Here is a 19,378-nt window from a genome sequence, read left to right as displayed (position 1 = left end):
GTGGTGCATCTTTTACGTTCTTTGATAGGTGAGTCTAAAATGAGACTCTTTCTAGCAAGCAAATCGGGTATTAATCTTTTCACAGCTTCTTTGCCAATTTTTAATGTTTAATCACTTTTTAAAATTCTCTTGGCTTGTATGTTTAAAAACAAACATCAAAAAACAACTAAACCATTTAAAATGCTAGTATACTGAGTACTAATTTTTTTTTTTAATAAAGTATTGCTTTGCCAGAGATGGAGAAATACTGTACTGTGGTAGATATACAGGCTAGTGTATGCTAACAGAGATTGACATTTATTTGCATCCTCAAAGGGATTGATTTCCTGGCTGATTTCTTGCTACAGCTGAACCAGAAAAACGTTATGAAATATACAGACTCTATGAACTTAGTGAAATGGGAAACCTGTTAAATCAATTTGAGTTAAAATCAACAGGAATTGTCATCTGATCATACAACTTTCTCACATGTAAGGTCCAGCTGCTGCAAACTGATGTTGAGCCACATGAAAAATTAACTTAAAATACTGGTTAACTGTGTAATACAGGTAAACATTAAGAGTTCTAATATTTGCTTGCCAGTGGCTGCTAAGTGATTTTTTTTTTTTTTTACATTAATTTGTATGTGTTTCTTTTCTGTCTATCTTTCACTACTCGTATTATTCAAGAATATGGCCCTTCCAGTACCTTCTTGCTAAGCAGACTGAAGACCAGAGAAACCTTTACCTTCAGGAAGTATTTGCTGGTACTGTTGTAACAGTTTACTTGCTCCAGACAGAATACTTCGGTTTGGTTTCTTTGTGCTGTAGCATTTTCTGCAACAGAAATTTTGTTTAAAAGAAGAAACAAGACAATCTGTATGTCCAAACAGTGGTACGGAAAAGTTGTAGTGGACACCTAGCTGAAGCTAATTCTGCAGCACTGGAAAACCTGAGATACTAGCTCTGATGACTACAGGGTTAAAATCACCGATGAGGGGAGAACAAAAGAGTAACAGCGATGCCTTGAGAGTAAGCTACTGTTCTAAAAACTAAAGTAGCAAAATGAACTGTTTCAGCATTTCTGCTCAGTTTGTCCTTACATTCCTGTAAGAATTGCGTCAGACAAGTTTTGTTAAGGCTCATAGTAGAAAACCATTGGTACTAAAGCTGGAAAAGGAACCTCTCGATATGTACTGCTGGGCAGTCCTGTATATTTAGTATTGTAATGAAGGTTTCGCAATATCTCTTTAAAATGATTGCATTACAGTTTAATTATGGGCAAAATCTGCCTGGGTTGGCTGGAATAAGAAGGGACGTGTAACTAGGGAGCGGAGTGGTGGAAGAAGTAGTGGCAGAAGAGCTTTCTGTGTATGAGATGAATATGACTTCTCGGCTTAAACCAAAAGAGGCCTAGGTGAGGCCAGTCTCCCTGGCCTCTGATACTTGGCTATGTGGTGTTGGACAATCGTATAGCCTAGCTGGTGAATTTTATTAGCTTTGTGTAGAGATACAAGGTAAATACGGCAACATGCAGCTCTCATGGGGTTTTGTGTAAGTCTTTATGTGGCATTAGTGACACTGACTTTTTCTTAGTGTGCAGATTTCTCTGCTCAGTGTATTCTTTGACAGAGTTTTGTTGGAAGCTATGGGAGAAAAGACTGTAAAGTGAGGAGAGAGGATGCATCCCTGGCCTATAGTTAGCAAGGATCTCAAAAGGATTTTGAAGAAGAAAAGTCCCTCAGCTACTTTTACCCCATGCTGGAAGGGAAATGCAAGCAATTACTGTCCTAACCAACGCACAGTTTGGGTCTCAACTTGGACTTCATCCCTGCAGACTGCAAGTTTCTGATTCCTGCAACAGATGCTCTTGTATCCATATCTAAGATGTACTGACTTGCTAGGTAGACACTAGTGTGTCAGACTTCTGTGTGGCAACTCTGCTTTAGCACTTAAATTAATTATGCTGTTAGCCTTTGCGTTCTAAGAATTAATCTGGGTTTTCTAAAAGCTTCTAAAACTTAACTTCAGATGGACGTCCAAACGTTTCTGGGCTTTTTCTCCGTACTGGAGAGAACAACATTGCACATTGCATTTCAAAACTGTGAAAGCCGTGTGGTCCTCTGCAATCAAACTTTTTGACTCGTGAATGACTTCTTTATTAGGCCCGAGTATCTTTTCAAACTTTTGTATCCCAGCATGTGACTGTGCAAAATAAGAATTCATTGATAAAGGAAACTTTCTGTCAATAATTACTTTTGAAATACTATAGTCATTGGAGTGTTTTACATGGCATAATTTAAATTCAACTGTAACCAAAATGTTGCTCGTACTTAGCTATGCAAGTGTACTTGGCAGGAAGTGGTAGCACATGTCACCAAGCTTGCTCTACGAATGTTTCCAGCTCACCACTTCCTGTCACTGAAGTGAAAGAACAAAAGAAACACCAGTTTCTAGTTCATTTTAGCCTCTAAACAGTTGCAGTTGCATTTCTTAAACTTCTTAGTATCATAACAGAGGCATTTATTGCTTTCCCCTTTATATTCTTCTTTTAGCTTTGAAATTCATCTTTATTTGAGAATTGTGGTGAAGTTCCTACTAGAAATCTTAAGTTCCGAGAAGGTATTTTTTGTGCAGATTCTGAATTTTAGAAGTGATCAAAGGAATGGTTGTATAAATCATTTTGGTGCTGCAAGGGAAATTACTAACCGCAAGAAACCAGTCTGTGCAAGGCACGGATTGGTGCACATAAATATCGAACTGCAGCGTAAGCTTGCTTTCTCAGAAAACCATCCCTACAGGAGTCTTTCACTGTTTATGCTGATATGTCTTAGCTTCAGTAGTTGACAGTACATACAGAATTATCTTTAAACCACAGTAGTCTCTGAACCTAGTTTTCCCAATAGTTGTTATACTTAATTCTAAGACTTCAGGCCTAGACACAAAGGCGCTTTTAAAACTGATTTATTTTGCTGTTGTCCACGATACAATACCCTTTCCAGAAAAATCTGTATTTGTGCTGTATAACCCTTGAGGTCAAAAGAAAATCTGTTCAGAGCAAAGGTCATTTGTTTTCAGACCCGAATACAATTACCTGTGATTTCATCAGGTGTTGCACCTAGTTAGGAGAAAAATCTTTACAACAAGGGAGACACAAAATCCTATCAAATGTAAAATGGAAATACTTGCCAAACTTCTGTTACATGTAATAAGGATTTTTTTAAAGTACACATCATTCTTATGTCATTTTTAGAAGAATGTGAATTAATGAAAGTATCTTTTTGCCTGTAAATCTACAAGTGAATCTTGGGAAATTGCAGTTGTAGCAATAGTCATGGCATTTTAAACGAATGCAATTAGTTTCATATGCTGTTAAAAGTGCTGACGTGATATTTCTGCTCATAATTTGTATTCTAACTAATGGGCTAAGCTGCGTATCCATAGCACATCAAGATTAAGTGGTTGAAACTTGGTATTTTCAGTATATTAAAATACTAATATCGCCTGTGAGAATAATGAAAGTCAAATAGTTAATGAATGTCCATATTTCATATTCAAATGCTACTGTAGTGTATTAAAAAATTCCGTAGCTTCCTGTTTAAGTGATGGATGAATTCTTAAAACTAGAAACAGCATTTTCCCAATTAAGATACTCTTGATAATTGTCACTTAAATTACATCTGAGGAAAGAAGACATTAAATAAATAAAATAACCTACCCTACCCCCCCCAAATCTTTTACAAACTATGACTAAATATCAAGTAACTATTTAAGATTCAGTGAAGAAAAAATGGGCCATTAGTTTCAAAACAGATTAATTAGGGGGTACAAGGGGGTGTCCTGGGATTCAAAAATCTGGCAGTCATGTACTGGGACTTGAGCAGTCTCAGTATGAGCTATGTTATAGTATAGGTTGAGACGCAAAAGTTAAAATAGTTCAGGGTAAAGGCTAGTCTGTTTGGAAATCATGGCTTTGATTTATAGATCCGTTTGATCCCTCTAAATCTTAAGACATTATTAAGCCCTTCTGAATTAATTCATTTTTTTTTTCACCCATGGCTTAAAATCTGTCTTGAAAATCAATCTCAGAACTGATGGGTACCATGTGGAAGTGTAAGGGGGGGAAAGGAGAGAATTGTTTTCTTGATACTTTTTGGAGCTTCCTAGAAAATATAAGTTACTCTTAAACTGGTGTTCTTGAAAAAGTCCTATGCGTAATCTACTTCAGCCACCTTCAGTAACTATCTGTATAGCTTTTATCTCCTGTGATGCTTTACCATTTACTGTGATGTCTGATTAGATTGCTGATTAAACATCAGTTTTCAAGAGTAGATGCCAGTTTTGGAAAGGAACTAAGGGGTCGTAGTATTTTTTTTTTTTTTTTTTTTTTTTTCCTCCGAGCCAGCAGAGGTTCTAGGGAATTGACTTGAACTGCAGGGGGTAGTCAAAAGCTGAGAAAAATACACATTCAAACTAGTGACCTTATCGGTGTAAAATGGAAGAATTTTGAGGTTAAATCTTCCTCTCATAATCTTGACTACCTCTAGTACTGAGTCTGAGTTTGGTCTGTTTTCATTGTGCAGGATAATTTATCCTTGACGTGTTGGATGCAGCTGAAAACCTTTGTGCATCCTCAGCACTTCCTAGTGTTTGGAAGAAATGACAACTTCAGAATAATTCTTTTGCCTAAGTTTGTTCTTGCCAAATTGTCAAAACAAAACTGAACACTTCCTTTCCATTTATTGCAAGACTTAGAGTATCTCTTTCTCTGGCAGGAATTGACTTTAAGATCAGAACAATAGAATTAGATGGAAAGAAAATCAAGCTACAAATATGGTGAGTATTCCAAAGTAATTTAAGTTTTCAGTGAGTATTGAATTAATCTTTGAGGAGGAATACTTCATAGCTTTTGAGCCTGGGTGTACCAGAAGTTTCATACCTTTTATTCATGGGCTGTCCATATGGTTTATGTTTTCTTCTAGCTTGCTCTTGGAGTGGTTTTGCTTCAGTAGCACAGGAAATAGCCTGTTCACATGTGAACATTACAGCAACTTCCCATTTTATCAAAAGCTGTCCTCTTAAATGCGCTTTTAGCTAATCCGTGTGGAAGAGAAGTATTAACTCCATAGCTGTAAACTAAAATATGCGACCCAATAAAATGTAATCTCCTCTGATGCTTTGATACCTAGTTGTACTCAGAGGCACAGGTGAATGATAATGCTCCCACTCCTTGCATGGTGGGTTAGTAGAGACTGAGCCTCCTGATAGCAGCAGATGAGTATTTTTGGAGTAGCATTATTACACATGCCAAACTCGTTAAATGCTACTAGTGAATGTAGGGCTCTTGCTGATTTCTCAAGTTATAGGAGAATATAGTTGTGATACTTGCATGCGAGCCAGAATTCTTGTGACTAAGGAAGTGAAGTGCCAGAAGTGGTTGGTACAAATTTTCTGTCTGTAATGTAAGTCAAAAAGCTGGTTTTTGTCAGGCCTTTGGGGTTCAGCTCCCCCTAGGTGTGACTAGTAGCCAAACACTTTGTCCTCTTGTTCACTCACAGACAGATACTGCTTTGAAGTCATCTAGGATAAAATATCAGCACACTAAGGTATAGTGGCTGATTTTAATGGCTAACTGTATGTGGAAATGCACTATCCTAAAATATTTTACTGCTGCACGTTTTAATTTTTGTTTAATGCAGGACTTGGATACATCAGAGCTGCCTTTTTTAATTATTCTAGGGAAGGCTGTGTAGTGCTGAGTTTTATTGCTTGCATGAAAACTTAAACGCTTTTGTGCCATATTTATGGTGCTGCTATAACCACTGTTGTAAGTAGGGTAGCTTGGGAGCAAGGAAGATGTTGAGGGTGGAAGAAACTTGTGCAAACAGCTTCTAAATGGTTATTTTTTCGTAATGAGTGAGTATCAATATATTGTTACTCTGTTTAAAAAGACAGTTCTAAATACAGAAGAGCATAAAGATTACCTCCAACAAATACTTGTTTTCACTGAATTTTAGGGATACAGCAGGCCAGGAGAGATTCCGCACAATCACAACAGCTTACTACAGAGGAGCCATGGTGAGTGCTCTCACTTCAAAAAAAAATTAGGCACAACTAGTGTAACTAGTTTGCTGTTCTTAAGGTAATATCATGTAAGTCTTCAACTGGAGGATCGGATAATTGTGGCTTGGGATGCGGGGAATAAAGTTTGTGGTTTGGTTGGGGTTTTTTTGTTTTTCATTTTTTAAACATGCTGGTACTTTGTCTAGTCCTGTTTTTGTGATGAAACCTCAACTCGTATTTTAATATAATTAAAACTTCTGCAGATTATGATTAAAAGCTAAGTTGCCAAGCTTTAATCAGACAATTTTTTTTAATGCAATCAACCCCTTTAAAAATATTTGAAAAATAGGTAATCAATGATTTTAATATTAAAAGTATATTTCACTGAATTACTTTTCCTTCAGCCAGTGGAGAATGCAAAATCTGGGCTAGAAATACAATTACCTACAAAAGCTACTGTTACTTTTTCCTCCATTAAGAATGACTTGAAGTCAAATAACTGACTTAGAGCCTGGACTCTTTGTGGTACAACTGCCTGTAATGGTTCTTAATGCTATGATTTGAGATACTTTATGTTGGAACACTGTTCGTTTCAACTTGCAGATCACTAGCTATGCTGCTACTACACATTCTTATTGCTTTGTATGAACAGATCCGTTCCATTCATAGGCTGGCTGTGGGTCCAAATAACTCCACTGTTACAGAATACAGATGGGGAAAATTAGTGATGGTTGTGGCTCTGTGTTAGAGCTTTCTAGTACTTAAAAAGGTTTTGGCAGTGACATGGTCTTCTCCCCACTTCCCAGTCCGTAGCCAAGGACTTTTCTTTGTCCTATGAGGAATGATTGGAAAGGCAATAAGGAATGGAGGTGAACCTGGCAATCCGTCCTTAATGCAGCAGTTGTGTGGTTTCCCATGCTTTGCTAATTGTTGAGAGTATACATACATAACTGTCAGAAAGAGCTAAAGCTTCTGGGAGAGCACCTAGTGTCAGCTTCGCTGTAAGTATCTACTGGCCCCAGCAGATTGGATCTCACAGGTTTGTCATCTTTGACTACTTAAAGCTGCTGCTTCTAAACTTGACTTTAACAATAGAGTCCTGGTTGCTGTTGTAGTAGAATTTCTAAACTTTTCCTGACTACAGGCTAATAATTTAAAACCTCATGTAAGTGGTGTGTTTGACTTCTAACAGTGGCAAAAGATGTTAAATAGTAGTATTTTGGGTAAATTCTCAGCAGTGGTGTAATGCTTTGAGAAGGGACTATAGGTGCATAAGTTGTATGTTAACATTTCTTGCAAGTGTAATCAAACCAACAGCATACATCAAAAGCCAACCCATAGTCCTAGCTCATCTAACTAGATTTTCTTAATTTTATTTAGGGAATTATGCTGGTGTATGACATCACAAATGAAAAGTCTTTTGACAACATAAAAAACTGGATAAGAAACATAGAGGAGGTAGGTGCTTTGGAAAGTACTTCTTACTCGTTCTATCTTGTGATTTCCCTGGGACAAATAATAATCAAGTAATTATTCACTTTCTTTATAGTAGCCAACATATATGGCCAAGTTAGGCTGTGCAGTGAATGCAGCAGTGATTACTAATGGGGACAATATTATCTCGTTCATCTAGGGATAGCAAGTAGAAAACTTAAGTTTAAAAAGTAAGCATAAAGTGTTTCAAAACTGCTCTTACTATATGACTTTTATTGTTCTTTTTTGCTTTTGGGTGTGTCTAAGGAATGGGAAGGAGCAAGAGCTTAGGGTGTGTACCTTTCACTGAGATGATGACAGATCTGTCTAATTTCAGTTGTTACTGTGTTGTGTGTTTGTCCAATTAGAGATTTTTGACCTTTTCATTTGGTCTTGGGTAAGCTTCCTTCCTGCTAACTTATTGTAAATTATTTAATGGTACATGCTGTCAAGTAGCGATAGGTCATTATGAAGTTGGAGGAGAAACCTTAATTTTAGTGAAGCTGTAGTTAGTTAACAGAATCTTACTGTTTTTTTCCCTTAAACATAAAATCCATGGGCTTTTCTTTTGGCTCTTAAGCAAAATTCCTGTATTAGTGACCAATTTGATCCAATAGTGACTGGGCTAGAAAAGTTCTCTTGTTGAAGTTCTCTTGCTGATTATTACTTAGTCTTTTATTAATAATCTATTTTAAAAATGCAAATGTATTGCATAATGATACTCCAACCAAATACCCCAGATGTCCACGCACCACTTTGATGTAAAGTATGTACCGTTACATTTCCAGAATAGCCAAGTGCCTGTGCATGTGTGCAACCTGGTACAGAGCTCATGTATTTGATCTGTAATAACACTTAGGCAAATTTAATCTAGCAGTATTTATTCCAACCTATTTCAATATTTAAATATTAAATTGCCTGTTTCAAAAGTCAGTCTCTTTGAGTAATGCCTTCACATTAGATAACTTTTTAAAAATAAAATACTCATTTGTGGATGAGTTTGACACATAAGTTTCTTTTAAATAATGATGCACTTTGTTTCTGAGAGATTACCTTTTCTTCTTTCAGCATGCCTCTTCAGATGTAGAAAGAATGATCCTGGGTAACAAATGTGATATGAATGAAAAAAGACAAGTCTCAAAAGAAAAAGGGGAGAAGGTAAGCTTTGGTGACTTACCTTATTTAGAAGTCTACTTTTCTTAGGATTTTGGCTGCTGGATATTTGGTATGTTTCAGGCATATGAGAGATAATGGGCCTCAGACCTCTTGTTTCAGAAACTTTTATATATTATAGGATGCCAGGTTTGGGTTTTTTGTTTTTAAATAGCACTTGGCTGTCTCCAAGTTTGAATAAACTTAATGGTATTATTGTCTTGAAGGGGAGATCCTGTAAAGAATGTTGACCTTTGCTATAGCATGAAGTATTCTAAATCTCAATATAAAGCTTTGTATATAGTTTGATCATGTTGGTACTCAATTCACCATGGTGGTTACTTACTCTTCTCGTAAGTACTGTTATTAAAGCTTAAGTAATTAGTTATTCTGCAGAACAAACAAGCAAGTAAAAATACTGTATAATCTATCATGTACACGGCTAAAGTAGTGTAGTTGCTAGTAACACAACTTGTGGGATGATTTTTATGTAGTTATCTTGTCCATAAATCCGTATCAATGAAGATTCTATCTTAATGTTCTTTTAGGTCCTAAACAAGTCTTAGTGAGCAATTAATCTCTGTTGGTTTTGAATTTACATGAGGGTATGGCCTGTTCTAATATTTTGTCTAATTGTCCAGTAACTTTAATGTTTTTGCAAGAGAAAAGCAGAAGTGAAGCTTGTTTTGGTTTTGTTTTTAAAGCTTGCTGCAGCATACAGCATCTATTCTATTATGAACCTATGTGAAACATTACTTTTACAAAGGAACTTCAAAAACACTGAAAAACTTTAACCTCTCTTCCAGTTAGCAATTGATTATGGAATCAAATTTTTGGAGACAAGTGCAAAATCCAGCATAAATGTGGAAGAGGTAAGAGATGGGTGTTACTCTTAGGTGTGTTTCTTGAACTACTTCTATGGAGGCATGTTTCATAATCTATTGGGCTTTCTGACCTGATCTGGGACCTGAAGTCCCAACTGTGCTCATGGGTCACCAATCTTGTTATATTTAGAGAGCTACTGTAAAATCTAGCATTTCTTGTTTTCTGGTAATGTCTGGAATTGTTTTTTAAATGGGTGTTAACAGACGGGTTTACTGTTACCGTAGCAAACAGTTGTTTTAGACTTCTGTGCCTTGCTACTTAAATTGCAAGTGCTTTTGGACAGGGAATAGGTGTAATTTTAGAACAATGCTTTGTGCAGGAAATTGGATTCAAGATTCTTTACTTTCAGAATAACATGCTACTGTATCAAGGAGCCTTCGGGTTACTACTAAATATGTGCTATGCAGATGAGACTGAAGATTTGTATGTTAACTGGAACATCAGCATAGACTGTCATAAGCTGATGTTAGAGGAGGAAGGCTTATAATACTCCAACTATAGACTTGCAATGTTTTCCTGCAAGAAAATTTTGTGCTAAAAACACAAGATCCTGATTTATGAGAGCATAAGGAAATAGAATGGGAAGGAAGAGTGGCTCAACTCCAGTCTATCTTACCATGAATCACTCTTGTCATCTCAGGGAGGGTGGGGGGAGGATCTTAACTCTATGAAAAGCGTGGACAAGAAAATAATATGATATCAAAAGGCAGTTACATTAAGATTCATTCATTCAGATAAGGCAGACTTGTTTTTAAATGTTGTTCCTGTACCTAATCATCTAAAAGCCTTTCCACGTGTATTGATGGGATACCTTTAAAAAGTCCTCCAAATACATACTTAATTCAGATCATGTAGCTAACAAATTAACTAGAAACTAAAGAGATTGTTACTTTAAAATAACATGACTGATGCTGTGCCTCCCAAGCGTTTTTTCCTGATTGTAGGATGATTGTTATACAATATAGTGAGAATGGACTTATTTGCATTGTGCTGCATCTGGAATAGTGCTTGACCTGATTTTCACAGTGTCATTGTGATTCTTACAGCAGACAATGGAAGTGTGAACTTTAGCAGTTAATACCGATGGTGGATAACTATAGTCTCCTAATAAAAAGTACCTATCTTCTTCATTAGTTCCTCCAGGTGGTTGACTTGCTCTTTCATGACATGCCCTGCAATTTCATTTTAAGTCCTGTAGGTCACTAAATGTACAACATTAGTTTGTGCTTACTCCAAATAACTTGCCTATCTGAATATGTTTTTTAATTGCCACATGAATAGTGAAGAAAGCATTAAAAAATGCAGCTGGTATAGGCATTCAGCAAGTAACGATTTAGTCTTCTTTCCACCAAATGCTTAACTTGTGGGAAATAACACAATTGTGATATTCTTGTGATCACAAGTGAATTAATTTATTTGTTGTGATTTATTTGCATTAAATGAGTGTCCGTCTTTGGATATATTCCAAACACAATGAGAGGGGAAATGTTTACAGTTTTTTACATTCTGGAACTGTCCTTGGATTGTTGATATCTCCAGATAGCCTAAAATCTTGCTTTTCCCTGGAGAATTCTTTTCTGGAGAATTGCAGAATTTTTCTGCTACAGAAGTTTCTTTACTCCTTCATACATTGAAGTCTGAGATGCTGAGATTTGCCGGAGTGATTTTTTTTTTTTTTTTTTTTAAAGTAGGTACGTTGGAAGCATAAATAACATTATAGGTAGCCCAGGAGCAAAACTTTTGGAGGACAGAAAGCAAGCTAACCTTAATGTGAATTCCCAGGCATGCCATCCTCAAACCTCTCTGTGGGTTTCTAGTTGCGATGCACAGTACAGTTTGGGGGAAGGAGAAAAAAAAATTAGTGTATACAGCCTTCTCTTCAGCAGATTTTTTTTTTAATTATTAATTTGCCCAAGAGGTATGTGATGGGAAAGTCCATTCACTTGCTTCAAAGATTGGAGGGATGAAGACTAAAAAGAAATAGGTTTTTTGCTAAAGCATGCTTATGGCAGTTTTAAGTAAACAGCTATTGTACATAGAGTGCCTCGCTACTCAAAGTGCTAGCAGTGGCCTACAGAATATTGTTAATGTATCTGGCTACTCCAAATCTATCTTGTCTTTAATGTGACTTGTGACTAACTCTTTTTTTTTTTTTTTTTTTTTTTATTTCCACTCCTCACCAGGCATTTTTCACACTTGCACGGGACATTATGACAAAGCTCAACAGAAAAATGGTTTGTATTTCCAATTGGCATACAAACTAGATACATTGAAATGACTGCTATAATAATTGGCTGAGTAGTAGCCCTACCAAAAAAATCTGAGAATTACAGTGGATGCTAGATCAAATTTGAGCAAACAGTGCTTTATCACACTTTATTACACATCAGTGTGTAATTGTTCTTTATTTTGCATGAACATTAACATTGGGCAGCCTGAAACTGACGTGTTCTTTTGAAATGTAACAGTGTGATCCTTGCTTTATTAAATGACAAATTATGTAGTCACTCCTTCAGCTAATACTTGAGATCTGGGTTGTTGGATAAATGTTTCTTCTTAAAATAGGCAGTTTTATTGAGTGATTAACAGAGTCTACATAATTGAGGAGCTCAAGTTGCAACAAACCTCTGCTCTGGTAATTGCTTTGCAAGGGTGGGAAGTGGTGAGGGAAACTAGGAAAGCTAGACTTACTTTTTCTGCATTTTACAATGTTGGTATTCTTTTTTCTCTTTCAGAATGACAGCAGTTCATCAGGGGCAGGTGGGCCAGTAAAAATAACAGAAAATCGATCTAAGAAGAGCAGCTTCTTTCGATGCACGCTACTTTGATGAACTTCTAATGATAGACTGCAGCACACTTAGAACCTTTTCTGCTTCTTTGAAAGCACAGGGTCACAAAGCCTCAGAAATAATACCACCAAGCTGCTGCTGAGAGCTCCATTGAACGTAGACTGCGATACACAAAATACCAAGCGGATTTTGTTCACTAAGCCTATTGACCTGTCAGGCTCTTCTTTCTCAGATATGGAAGCTATGAAGTGGAGACACAAATGCAAGAATTAACTTGTTTTCCTTTTTTACTTTCTGTTTTATTGCCTGTTGCAACGCTGCTATGTTTCTTTTAACTTTGCACATCCATATTGGCCTCTTACTGCCTGTTACAGCACAATCTTACATTTGTATTTGCACAGTTTGACTTGTAAGTAAGATTCTTAACAGATTTGTGCAGGTTTTTCTTTCTCTTTTTAAACAAATTTATTTTCAAGCAGAAGAGCCAGGGGAAAAATTAAGTCTCACTTCCATTATTTTCTATGCTGTATACTTGTGGCCATGACTGCAGTATGGATGTTGATGCTCTAGTGATGAGAATTACTGTAACAATTGGCATTTAACAATTTGTATAGGTTTTGTCTCTTAGATGCACAAATCTGTTCATGCAGAAGCTATGGCTTCTATTCTGAATGTAGTATGTTGCATTTCTTTCTTTACCAGACTTAGCAAAGTTGTGTTCTGAATTGCCAGTCACTGTCTGATTCACAGATGCACCTTTCAGTTATTTGAATAAACACAGTGTCTTTCCTCACTTAACTTCCCTTTGTTAGCTCAAACTGTCTGCACCTTTTTTTGTTTCTGATGAGGAAGTACACTCTGGAGTTGAAATCATCATCACAAATTGGCCTCATCGCTATCACTTAAGTGGCTTGTGGAAGCTGAATGCATGAGTTTTGAGTAACCTCTTTGTGGATTCATTTGTTCAGAAATGACTGCTTCTAAAGGTGACTTCCATTTCTACTGTAATTCTAAGGATAGTTCGTTAATGTCCGTAAGCATTGACCCTTGACAAGAGAGGTGTCCAAAAACGAGCTTCCGGTGCAGTTGCTAAAGTGTATCAAGTTCTGGCACTAAGGAAATGGTCACGTTAGGGCTATAATGTAGTATTAGTTATGCAGTTAATGCTGAATGTGTGAAGCCCTCTTTGGGCTGCTCAAGCAGTTAAGTTATTTTTTCATCAAAAACTGGTACAGTGACCTAGACTGTTAGAAGCAGAGTTGAAACGTAGTTGCCTTTTTTACTCAACTAAGCATTGTATAACCTAGTCTTTGTTCTACTACTTTTTTATTGTCTTCTGAAAAATTTTCTCAATGAGCAATTAAAACAGGTGCTTTAGTTCTGTTGATGTGCCAAACTTGGACCATTGTAAGCTTTAACTACAAGTTTGTGTCCAGCATATTTCTTATTAGGGGATAGGTGCATTGTCATTGTCAAAGTTAACGTCTGACATGCTTGCTTTTGCTTCACTACATTGTCTAGAGTTGTAAACAGTGAGTTGGTTGTTACCACAGATAACCACTTCATTTTGTGGTGTCAGGTACTGAATTTGTCATCTCTGGGTCCGTTGTAAATATTTTGAAAGTGAATGGGCCAATAGCATTAGATTTAAAGACTTTTGATTTTAAAAAGCTTAACATTAGTAGCTGGTTCCATAAAGTTTTAAGTGGTTATCAACCTGTCCCCACATGTAGTTTAATAGAAACAGTTATTGTAACTAGATGGTGAATCTCATAAACTGCTGTTGCTGCACTAAAACAGAAAAATCTTCATGGCAACAAGGTTTAGTGAAAAAACAAAGCAACCCTAACTGCTCTGTTGTCTACCCTTGATGTTTTTCTCAGACAGGCTAAAGCAGTTATGTTTTCTGTATGGTTAAAAAAAGTGCTTCTATACAGAAAGTGTTGTGACACCAATTATGAATGTTGTTTATTTTCAGTAATTTAATTCAGACTTAATTTGGTGTCGTAATACTTTGATTTTTATCTCAGGGGTTGTCTGCAAACCAAAACTGACATGTTCTGTGTTTGGCACCGTTTACAGAATGCTTTGTATTGTTTTTCCTGTCTTCGCTGTGTGGTTAAATGTTCATTCAATATTAGTCTCCATGAACTTCCCTTTGAAAGAGCCTGTAAGTAGTAGAGTCTATGAAGTGCTTCTTGAAGCAGCAGCGAATTGGGGTATCTGCTCGGGGAGGGGAGGGCGGGGGGAGAAAAAAACTTGCTATTTTCTTACATTTAGCTGTGCTAAACTGTACATAAATGTGAGGTAAGACCATAGGAAATTCACTTTATGCATGATAAAATAATGCAGTAAATATTTCACTTTGCTTAATGTTCATGTAAAGTTCATCTTTTTCTATTTGTAGAAGAATTTAATGCAATTTTGTTGTCCCCTGCTGAAACTGAAGAATTCTAATTTCATGTGGTCTTATGGATAAGGTAAAATGCAGATTTCTCTCTCTCTTTGTTGTTTTGCCCCCACCCCTATTCTCCAGCAGTATTAAATGGCTGAGTGGCTGCACTTTATCGGTGTGCTAACTTTTGGTCAGTATAGACCTCTTTCTGTGTACAGTCTGCCTTGTCAGACATTGAAAAATGTGCTGTACCTTAGCGTGCAAATCAGCTGTATGTTTTATTGGGAATTTTTTTAGCTATATTTTCCTTTAGACAAGCGGGTGATGATAAATGATATGTTCTGCCTATGCATCAGATGCTGGGTACTACAGGCTTTCCTAATATCACTATGATTGTTTTGTGCAGTCTCTGTTGCTACTTTGCTCAAGACTATATAATCTAGATTTTGAAGGACTCTTAACTATACCTCAGTCAACTAGTTAGTAGTCTAATGTCCATTAGAATGAAAGTCATATAATTATTACTCATTAAGCAGCAAATATATTTCTGTTTTGTTCCAGAAATTGCCATTAACTTTTCGGGAAAGGCAGACATTTTTTGGTGGATTTCAATAAAACAAAAATGCTGCTTATGCTCTGGAGTTTTATGAAATCTTTCCCTCAGCCCCATGTCTGTGCACTATATCTTGACCGATATTTTTCTAAATGGTTTTAAAAAAAAAAACAAAAAAAAGCCAAACAAAAAACAAACTGGTCTCAGTGCGTTGCAATTTTAGCTCAGCAAAACATGCACAAGAAGTTTCTGTTGAGTGTGTATAGAACATTTGTTTTACTTACTGTCTGGAAGTTCTATTATTGCTAAAGCTTAAACGACTCACGAAACTTAACGCAGCTCACTTTTCTATTTGGGGGACAGTCTCAGAAAATGCTAATTGACTTTTCAGACCTGTAGTTCTTTTTACAGAAAGTATTTCCCATTGTAAGTATCTTTCCCATACTAGTTTGCTGAAGTCAAGTGAATTAAGTGGATCATTTTCACAAGTGAATAAAGGAGTCTTGAGTATACATATAACATTAAAATATTGTGAATGGATAATGATTTGAAAGTACATGAATAATATGTAAAATGCATAAATGTGTTATTTGTGAAAATGCATCTGTTGTTTGGTTATCTATTAATGTAACTGAAATTTTGCAATGTTAAACTTAAGGATTGGTCTGTAGGTGATAATAGGTCTTTTTTTTCTCCTCCATTCACTGAACTGCTTATGCCATTCTCATTCTTATAAATAAAACTTGTATTTCTTTCTTACACAAAAGCAGGATTTCCATTTATTTTTCTTGTTTCTGGTGAATTTAAGTTTTTTAGTGCATTCCTATGGCCTTATGAACATTTTTGCAAATAAAACTTCAATTACCATTATTTTAATGCTATATAGCTACTAAATTCAGAATAAAAAGGATAGTCCTTGAGAAAATGCTTAATTTTGAAATAGAAGTGTTCTACTGTGTGTGTTTAAGCACATTTTATCTCTGGTATAAAGGTGTAATGTGAAAAGCTCCTGCAGATAAAAGTGAACTTGTCATGTGGTTAACTTGTAAACCTAATCATTAATTGTGTATTGATGTGTATAGACAAAAAAACCAAACCCAACCCTTAAAAAAAAACTTCACACTCCAATGGTTTTATTATTCCATGTGAACTTTTTTACAACGTGTGTCTCAAATAAAAGTTACGTAATTAAAAGTATTTGGAGTATTCTGTATGAAATATTCCATGTAGTTTTTATACAGTTGGCATTTCCACTCTATTTTCGACACATCTGTTGTGGAAAGGTGTCCAGCTGGGTTGCATCTGCTTAACTTCAGTGGCAAACCACAAGGGTTTTTGTGTGGCTTTGCTTGTTCCTAAACTTGACTGTTCTTTAGATTTCTCCTGAAATATCCTCTATTCCTGTAGTGATTGCTTAAATCTAAGTATATTATTTCACTGACCTTCAGCTTCATAAGGAACCATTTTTCCAGACATTTAGTGTCATGAAATACCCTTCCAAAGTAACTTCTGAGCAATGCCAATAAGGATAACATGAGACACAATCTCAAATTTGATTAAGAATTGTCTACTCACTTAAGCTGTTAACATTTTCTTTTTTGTTGTTGTTTTTAATCAGTGTTATGTGAAAGGTATGACTCCTAAGTAACCTGAGGCACAAATATAATTAATTAATATAGCAAATATTGTTTGTCCAGCTTCCTTCAACACTGAATATTGAGGGATTTGACAGAAACATTTGTTGGCTATTATATTAGGAATAGTTCTTGACTTCCAAATTATTGTGGTTTGGCAATAACTCACAATTGGTATGAAAATTAGCGAACCTAAGGAAAGAACGGTTTTGTCTACCCAAGACAAAAGCAGATTAATGGTTGAGACACCCAAGTGGGCACCCTAAAGAATAAATGGGAAACGCATGGATGACAAGTAGCTTCTAAAGTTTGTGCTTTTTACATGTTCATCTAATAAACTGTATTTAGCGGAAAGGATGTTTTGCCTCTTTACCTTAAGCAACAGAAAGCTAAAGTTACATTCTTGTTACACCTTATTTGTTGGTTTTGGTTTGTTTTGTGTGTTGTTTTTCAGACTGCTTCTGGCAGACAAGTTTGCTGCTTTAGGACCAGCTGTTTAAACATTATCTTGCAGATCCCGTTGATCTGAACTTGTTCTAGATGCTCAGCAGTCCTAAAATCACTTCTGCAAGTCCTTCAGTTCTCACAGAAGTTAGTGGCATGCATCTGCATCCCCAATAACATTTTAAATACATTTGCATTCTCCATTTGTTAAAAGGAAATAGCAGGCATACTTACACTGCTTAAAAATGGTGATTTATTACAGTTCTTGGATCTATTTTTGGTTGCGGACTAGCAATTACTATACGATAGTGCACACTTGGAGACCAGAGGCAAGTTGTTGGTACACGTGTAGAAGGTATCCAGCTTTTATAAGCTGGTAAATTGCCTTTTCCCTAAATGATTCTTTTTTCAACTTGGTTGACTAGTGGCTCTTTATAATTCTTGAACTATACCGAAGTCATCAATATAAGATTTTAAAATAATTTTTCTTCAGAAAGATTCTAATCTTCAAGAGATACCTAGGTGAAGCTTTTATGTTGCATAATGTTATTCTTGCCATCTAGAGGTTTAAAGAAAGGGCATGGAATGGAATGCAAACATACTGAAGAGAATTTTTAGTGCTCTAGGATGTTTTGTAGTTGTTTCAAAAATTTTTTACTGTCTTCAGCAGAGCACATCAGCACTAAGCTTCTGGTGTGAACAAATGTTACATAAATTCCTCTGAGCACGTATTCAGTACATATTGTTCCTTCAATTTGTGAAATAAAGTTGTAAGTTTTGAGCAGGATATGAGCAATTAAGGAATTAACATGTTTAATGAATTGTGGCAAGCATGTGTAACTTGAACTCTATTACTGAATACATTGTACTGACTTCAAAGTGAAGAAGAATTCTGTAAACATTCACCAAGTGTTGAGAATTTCATTCTATTTAGTCTTACATACCTTCCTTGAGTAGATGATTGAGATGACTTACTGCAGTTGTGACTTTTTCTCCAAAGCCGTGTCCATGATACACAGCTACAACTGCTATTCCCAGGCCTTGTGTTAGGCAGTGGTGTCTCAGATTGATGGTTTTTGATTTCTCAGGGAAATGCTACCATTGTGCTCACTAACCTTTCTGAGCTGGTTTAACACACCTTTGTGGAACAGCACAAAGAGATGCTACTGTAAACATACTTAGCTTGAGACAGGAAAGGGCAGGCTGGTACCTTTCTCAACTGCTTACATTCACAATTTGTGACACACTCAGCACTGTTTCATCCACGTACATACTTTTGTTGGACTACTCACAATGTGCTCCTCTCTAAAGAAAAGTGAAGTCTTTACTTACCCAATTAACTACAAGTGAAGTGCAAATTATTATGTCAATAATGCTTTTTTTTTTTTAAGAAAAGTTGAATGTTTAATTTATTTTCAAGGCTGTTTGCAAATCCTTAGTGTTACTTTACTTTTACTTTCTTTTTTTTTTTTTCCCCAGGCACCATAGCAACTAACTAGCTCTGGTACATATTCTAGATGAAGGACGGAATTTTCCCAAGAAGCCTGAGCAAGTTCTGTCCATGAGATTAATGTCTAATGCTGCCGAATACTGCTTCTGAGCTCCTCACCCGAAATGCAGACTTTGTAAAACTGACATTTATGCTCTGAACCAATAAAATACAGGGAAAAGGCAACCACCTGTGTCTTAAATACTGTTTGTAAGTAATTTTCCAGACTAGCAAGGGGCTGGGCAATCCTTTAAAAATAGTATTCAATTAATTAACTGTTCTTTGAGTGCCGTGTCCTATTTAGCACACACTACTCCATAACTCTGCAGATATTTTATCTGTTTCGAGGGAGGGGAGGAAAAAAACACAGTGAAGCACAAGGTAGAACCGAAGCCGTTTCCCTTCCCTGTCTCCCCGAGGAGGTGCCGCGAGACCCCGCTTCCCGCCCAGCGCCGCCTGAGGGGAGCGGCGCCGTCCCGCGGAGCCTCAGGACGCCTGCGCCCTCCTCCTCACAGCCCGGGGC

At 36.4% G+C, this 19,378-nt stretch overlaps 1 protein-coding gene across 1 annotated transcript; it reads left to right on the top strand.

Annotated features, from left to right (window-relative positions):
- The first annotated feature begins 4,743 nt into the window (after positions 1 to 4,743).
- RAB8B (RAB8B, member RAS oncogene family) lies at positions 4,744 to 13,133 on the top strand. Its single transcript, XM_009585317.1, has 7 exons — positions 4,744 to 4,814; positions 5,996 to 6,056; positions 7,422 to 7,499; positions 8,583 to 8,672; positions 9,473 to 9,538; positions 11,735 to 11,785; positions 12,287 to 13,133. Exons 2-7 carry the CDS (start codon positions 6,054 to 6,056, stop codon positions 12,377 to 12,379), a joined length of 381 nt encoding a protein of 126 aa, XP_009583612.1. The 5' UTR covers positions 4,744 to 4,814; positions 5,996 to 6,053; the 3' UTR covers positions 12,380 to 13,133.
- Positions 13,134 to 19,378: the final 6,245 nt, after the last annotated feature.

The sequence above is a fragment of the Fulmarus glacialis genome, unplaced genomic scaffold (assembly GCF_000690835.1).
Source record: "Fulmarus glacialis isolate BGI_N327 unplaced genomic scaffold, ASM69083v1 scaffold45899, whole genome shotgun sequence".
NCBI lineage: Eukaryota > Metazoa > Chordata > Aves > Procellariiformes > Procellariidae > Fulmarus > Fulmarus glacialis.
This window is presented reverse-complemented; position numbering and strand designations above follow the sequence as displayed.